The sequence below is a fragment of the Pocillopora verrucosa genome, chromosome 5, assembly GCF_036669915.1.
Source record: "Pocillopora verrucosa isolate sample1 chromosome 5, ASM3666991v2, whole genome shotgun sequence".
Classification (NCBI taxonomy): Eukaryota; Metazoa; Cnidaria; class Anthozoa; order Scleractinia; family Pocilloporidae; genus Pocillopora; species Pocillopora verrucosa.
In genome coordinates, this window is record NC_089316.1 from 10,203,053 (window position 1) to 10,210,379 (window position 7,327).

General features: G+C 38.1%; 1 protein-coding gene across 1 annotated transcript; it reads left to right on the forward strand.

The window, feature by feature from the left end:
• Nucleotides 1–1,749: 1,749 nt before the first annotated feature.
• On the forward strand, nt 1,750–4,263 carry LOC136281207 (uncharacterized). Its single transcript, XM_066167495.1, has one exon. The coding sequence runs from the start codon at nt 1,868–1,870 to the stop codon at nt 3,194–3,196; it is 1,329 nt and encodes a 442-aa protein (XP_066023592.1). The 5' UTR covers nt 1,750–1,867; the 3' UTR covers nt 3,197–4,263.
• The last annotated feature ends 3,064 nt before the right edge of the window (nt 4,264–7,327 follow it).

A 7,327-nucleotide genomic window follows, 5' to 3' on the forward strand; every position in this document is an offset into this window, starting at 1 on the left:
TTTCATTGTTCTCCCTTATTTTACGCATGACAGGTAAAAAACATTTTCAAACCGGTAAAGTAATCATTTTACCTGTTGAATTTTCAAGAATTCCAAGCAACTTAAACGGTAATAAGAGGTACTACAGGCGGTAAATGTTACTGGTTACCGCCTGAGAAGGAGAACACTGATTTTTCCCAATAATACTCCGGTTAACTTATATCGGAAGCTTATGTCCTAGAAGCGTCTAAATTCCCCTATATTGTCTAAAAACAAGCTGGGGTTTATTAGCAAGGGTGCAATTTTTCCTAACTATGGAATTAGAGGTTCAAGTGTTTTTCCTCAAAAGACCTCACAATTGATTACAAAGAGGCACTGAAAAGCTTCCAAGAATGAAGGATTAAGCCATAAACTTTACTGGGAAGAACTAGATAAGTAATGGTAATTTATTTCTCTTAAGGGGGGACTGGGATGACATTTTCTGAAATAAAATTAAGTTCAAATCCGCCCTTTAATGTGGCGGTCCGTGATAAAGCGGCGGATGCGAAAGGACATTTCGACATTTCAATATATGTGCCTTCAAGACAGCAAGAAGATGAAACATTGTAAAGGCGAACCTAAAATTTACTTTGGGTTTTCTGGAGTTGTATATTTTCAACATTGTTTGACTGGAGATTTGAGGCTGACTGAAAGTAGGGTCTAAATTTCAGACGTAAGGCTACACAATATTTAGTTGATGAGTGAGAAAGTTGAGAAAATCCAGCCGATAACGCTAAAATAACACCTGCAGCTAAATTGAAAGTGCGCAAAAAGATGTAGTTTATCGACTATACGTTACACAATATTTTTTTTAATGAATAAAGTACTTTCACTCTTCTAGTCAATTTGATTTTGTGCCAACCTTAATTAATAGTGTTAATGTGGTTGGCTCGTTTAGTAGACAAATTTGTGTAAATTGACCATCGGAAAAGGTTCAATCAATTTGTGTTTCAGTGTGAAGGTTTTATCTCGCATTTACTCTCTTGTGAGACTGAAAGCAAGTTGTCTCCTGCTTCTGGAAAATTTAGGTAGAATTATAACTTTTTGGGAGAAAACTGTCCATTTATTAACATAAGGAGTGAGCTGTTTGCAACCTTGTGCGTTCGCTACAAATTGATGGTTTACCTGTTGAATGCTAATTGCGTCTCCAGTTACGAAAACTAGGTTTCAGTAGTTCATTAAAAGAGCTCTAAAATGTTAAATTTCAATTAGATGCCATTTCATAAGAAGCCCAAACAGTCAAACACATTAAGACAGAGAAAAATAAATAAAAAAATTGACGTGTACGGGTTTCAGCGGTTCACTTTCGTTCATCAAACCCTCTGCAAGAGAAGCAGTTTTCCCAAACCGATCAAAGTCAAACACCTGAAGTTCCCTATATATCGGGTACTTAGTAATAGCAACACCTTTAACAACTACCGTGACCTCTCTGGTATCCTTAGAAGTCAACAGATTGTTAATTTGCAAGAAAATTGTTTCGAACAACAACGATCAGTTATAGAAGGCATACAGTCGACTCCCCTGAACTCGAACCAATTCTTCCTTAAAGGAAGCATGTAGTTTAAAGGTCCACTTGTGTGATTGAGCAACTTCAGAGAACCCGCGCACGTGGCCACCAGAAAGTAATCAAGTGTCAGTCATGCACTTTTTGATGGCAAATCGGGGTGATATTATTCATAAAGCAATTGCAAAACGCACTTTGGTTCCTTTGTGAGAAAAGATATGCGACAAGTCTTTCGAGCAAGATAAACAATAATAAACACAGTGACCGAGATGGTTTTCTCTCTGGTACTCGAACTGAAAGGTTAGTCGTGTTTTACGAAGCAGGAGTTTTGTATTCACCACTCTAATGGGATGTGCTTTCAGTCTCCTGACAAGCTGCGTTCAAAGTCGGACTAGCAAGTTATTGCCGAACGTAAACGCTATAAGCAACGACGAAAACATCGATATGCAACACAATGAAAGTAAGAACTGCATCCGTACTCAAGGTACCGTTTATTTCAGCGATTCAGAGCTCAACAGTGCAGATCAAAACCGAAACCAAGTTGGTAAAGGAAAACCAGCGATCGAGTCCGTTAACGGCGCAACGTACAACCTACAAATACAGATTCGCGATTCCGGTATTGTCCTGATCGGCGATAATAATAACATTGATTTCCGCCAGCCACCAGGAAAAGATATGCGGAGCATGACAGATAACCATGTAATCGTCGGGGATAGAAACGAAATTAAAGAGCCGTATGATTTGCCATCGCCGGGAGTTGCACCTCAACTTGTAAAAGTGTTTAAGCAAATGGCTTCAATAGTCGATAAGCTTCATCCACTTCGAGACAAAGGGAAATGGAATGAATTCGACCAGACTTTGAATCTGCTCCAGTCAGAATATGAAAGCCGACCAGAGATTAAATGTTTTCTCGTGCTCGAGAGGTGTGTTGGGCTAACATACCGAAAAAGATTAGAGAAAGCAAGAAAATTTGCGGAAGATGCTTTACAAATTGTAAATAGTGAACTCGACGGACTGTCACGAGAAATTTTGCATCTGCTTGCACATGTTGCTTTGGCAAGCATATTTCGGCGCGAAGGGCAGGAAGGGAAAAAGCTAGGATGCGCGAGCGACTGCCTCGAAAACGCAAAGCAAAGCGGTGAAAAGTTGAGAGGAATCAATTTAACGATTCCCATATTTGCTCTAGGTCTACTTGATTACGAACAAGGGCGCCTTTACTCAGAATTTGCCGAGATGAAACCTGACGCTAAGAGTGCTAAAACAGAGGCACGCAAGCTTCTGGGCTTTTCGATCGACTTGTGTCGAAAACTTTCGCATAACAATCGTTTATATACTGCCAGGCAGCACTTTGCCCTAATTGATCTGGCGCGTTTATCTATTCCTAATTCAAGTGCATCGAAGAGGTCGTCAGTGACACAAACAAAAAGGTACCTTGAGGAGTTCACTCGAGGCCATAATCAAGTCGAAGACACACCTGTAGCTGCAAAAATAAAGTATTTCATGATGGAGTCAAAACTTTGTATTCTCGCGGGGAATTATTCCAGAGCAGAAGAACATGCAGGTAAAGCTCTCAATATGGCAAGACAGTATGGATTTGAATTAGAAATTGGCCCAGCCCAAGATCAGATCGATCGATGTGTCTCCAGAGCATCACAAGCTAAGCTACAGGTTTAAAATATTGCCAGCAGGTACGCCTGCAATTCTACCACCATGACGGATTCGGCTCAGAGCGCTTCCAGATCTGACTAATCTTTATAGCGCCTGTCATACGATGTAGATTGTGGCAAGTTGAACTAGCAGGTCTTTAAATAAGCAAAATTCGAGTTTTACACTCTTCTATATCACTGAGGGGTATCACTCACGCAAACTTTTGTATTTTTTGTTACACAAAAAGGAAAAGAACAAAAAAAACTTTACACTCGCAACTGTTTGAGCAAAATTGCGTAAGGGACCCATCCTTATTCATTGCCTGGGGGAGGCAGGGGGGGAGGGGGGAGGAAATCTAGAAGGATTTCGATTGTGTTACAGTAAAAATTTACCTGGTCCCCCCTTAGTGTCTGACGTATTCTTGTGATCCTCCCTTACTGGCAGTCAATTTTCTATAATTCCCCCTTTATACTCTGTTGGCGACGACAGATCCCCCCTCCATTCCCACCCTGAATACCATGTGCCCCTTCCAAAATCCTCCGACCACCCCACCCCTCACCTTCACCGGCGATAATTAATGAATGTTTCCTTTAGACTAATGGCGTAATTATAAAGAGTTAACTAGTTTTCAGAACAATTTGCTGAAAGTTATCTAATTATTATGCAAAATTATTTTTTAAATTTCCTTCGACTTTTTTACTAAACAAAAAATAAAAAGGCTATTTTAGTCATTTGCGTGTGATGGATCAAGCAGTGTTCTCCTTTTCAGGCAGTAACCGGTAACATTTACCGCCTGTAGTACATCTTATTACCGTCTAAAATTGCTTGGAATTCTTGAAATTCAACAGGATTGCTTTACCGATTTGAAAATTTATTTTATCTGTCATGCTTAAAATAATGGAGAACACTGATCAAGAATATTTTACCTGTGGCCTTTGTAAATGGTGCTTTACTACAAAAATATTCGTATTTATAGGACAGTAAATAGGCTGATTCGATCATTATATTATGTTGAATCAACACTTTTAACATTTTGAGGCTTTGGTAAATATTTTTTATTTGATGCATTGTTGACACTAAACAGAATTTATTCATTATTTGTTTTGTTGGGGGGGTAGAATTATTTTCATAAGAGACGTACATTTTAGTCAAAACTATGAGGCTAATTCAATCATTAGCTTATGCTAAATTAAAAGTCTACCCTCTTTGTTGGCTTTGTAAATAAGATTTTATTACTTACAAAATTGATGAAAAATAGAATTTAAATATTAATGGTTTAGTGAAATAATCAATACGACTCATATATGTTGTTTATACCTCCTAACCAACCAGGCGACCTCAGTCCCTTAGCTCACGCTGAAGCAAAAATTTACAAATTTGTGGCCTTTGTAAATATTTCATAACTTACAATATTGATATTTCATAGAATCCAACTGGATTTTTGTGGAACATCTTTACAAGAGAAAGATGTATCTATAAGTGAAAACAGCCGGGCCCATTTAATCATTAGCTGATGTTAAATACAAATCTCTAATATTTTGTGACTTCTGTAAATAATCAGAAAACCCCAAGGGTCAATTTTCAAATCAAGTTAACTAGTATTCCATGGACATTTTCTTATGGTCTTCCACAGGGAACTTTGTTTAAGCCAGCTTCTCTCTTTTAAAGAGGGGGGCTGTGCACAAAAAGTGCTAGGGTGAGAGGCTGAAGGAGGAAGTTTAATTCCCAGTAATGGGCCAACAGGAATGGGGTCGACTTTTCACGACTGGATTGATTATATTTGGGTCGCTTTTGAAATAAAGTTTCTTAAATGAGGTCACACAATTTCGGGATTTTTGAAGTAAGAAAATTCTGGTAAGTAGGAGTTCAAAAAGGCCTACATTAAGAAAAAGCTTTTTAAAGTGGCTAGATGCATAAAAAAAATTGACTAAATTAGAATCACGAAAATTAAATTTGCCCAAAACTGACTGAGATAAGGTCTATTATTGACCACAGAATAGAATAACCAGCAAAAATTGACCCAAGTACCCCCCTCTTCCTCCCCTGCATGAAAGGATATTAAAGTGCTTTCAACCTCAAAACGGAAACAAAATCTTCAAACTAAAGACCTGATAATATCATAATTTCCTTTTATAGGATAAGTATAATAATACACATTTCACAAATTGGATTGTTGCATCACATCTAAGTTAACTGTCACATATTAATCATTGGTGTCGAAGAAAGACTGGAAGTGAACACACTCATTGAAACGTTACGATTAAATTTAACCCACGATCTTCGCCTGAAATGTGGTTCTTCTGTAAAGTCGATAGACGCCTTTAAAAGAAACAGTGTGCTAGCATAATTAACGTGACGGTTTGATCAAATCACAATCACAGAACAAGGACGCAAAATTACTAACTTGCAGCCAATTTTAAGCTCAGTAAAAGCGATTAAAATGTGAGTGATGCGCCAGTCTGAATATCAGTGTGTAAAACGACGGGCCAAATGGGCCAAATGTAGAAAATTATCACAATATCTTTATAAAAATTTCTCCCATTTTTACATTCGATTCAATGATCTCTATCGTTGATCGCGTTGGTTACCAGTTACCCTATGCAATTAAGATAAATCCGAAAATAACCCTGTGACATCAATCGTCTGTAGAAACAATGGCGGCTCACAAGCAATCAGAATCACCGGCACAAAACAGTAAATATTCTATAAATGTTGACAATTGCACAATTGATAAGCTAGAAATGGGTGATTACAACACCGTGAATGGCAACCGTTCTGGACGATCGTGACCTTCTTCTCAAGAATCCTCACTTATCCTTGGTAGCGGCGAGTCGCCGTTTACGAAGGGAAAGCGGGTCAACACGACTTTCAACAGTCTTTCATGGAACAATGATGAGGATACCGTTTCTGGGAAACGAGATCACCGGTCACAGCAATCGAAGAACGGACCTCACCCAATTTGGAGCAAACTACAAGTGGCGCGAAAGATGTTTTTGGTAATTTGCATAGGAGTTAGACAGTGGCAGTTTCGAAGACTCCACCATGCATTGTCGCCGAGGACAGTGTACTAATGGCAAGCTAGAGCAACATAGAGGTGTACTTTTTCATCCTAGTATAAAAGAAAGACATAGTTTGCGATGAGAAGAGGTCGTATACCGATACAATATTTATGGAAGCTTTGGAGTGGCTGGAGAAATCGAGAGTACGCATGATCAACTTCCTTGCGTGCTCGGCCTCGCAATTACCTATATTGGTCAACTCAGATCTGTACGTTGCCACGGAAAACAGATATTTTTGATACCACATCAGTTTGACCATAAAACCTGTCCTTGAAGTTTTCGAACAGAAGGAAGAAATTATTATTCAGCTGAGCCACTTATTTGACCATCAATTAATATGCACGAAGTCTCATTACGAACAAAAAACAAACAACAAAGAACAAATTTCTTGCTCTCCATTTTTCCTTCACTGCAATAACTAGGTCGTTTCAATCACTGAGAATCATGAAGCATTTCAACAAGTCAGTTTTTGGAACATTAGGAACCAAAAAGCCAAGAATTTTAAGAAACTACTCTCTGACTTCCATAACCGGAAATGAGATATCGGAAGTTCGGAATCATAAAAAGTCTCTACCACGTAAGTTTTAATTATCATAATGCGCTTGTAGTGAATGTAATATCAACCAAATATAGACTGATGTGTCTATGTGTCTACTAGTTTTCATTGACTAATTATTACAGACCTAATTCGCCTTTGGAAAAACCGAATATTAGAGAAATAAGGCTTCAAAATCTTACAATGTAACTAAGCACAACCATTCGGAAGATTAAGTAAGCTTAAGAGTCACTTCTTTTCTTGAAGCCTTTATAGATTAAATTTTTTAACTTTAATATTAATTGATATTAAATTAATATGACCAGCTCAGGAATACATCACTCGAGCAACATCCAGACAAGACTTCGACACACATTCCTTTCAATGGAGAAAAGATTTTGTGAATTTCAAGTCTGCATAACAGTAGTGAATTGCATTTTATGGCAATAATGATTGAGGTTACCTTTCTTTGGATTCATTCCAAGTAGTTCCCCTCACAGAAGGCTTTTTTTCTGCAATACAGAAAATACTGAGAGTGGTTACTTTGCCAGCAATGCCAAAATC

Excerpts from the sequence above, each read along its gene's own strand:
- LOC136281207 (XM_066167495.1), top strand. The coding sequence starts at position 1,868 with ATGGGATGTGCTTTCAGTCTCCTGACAAGCTGCGTTCAAAGTCGGACT.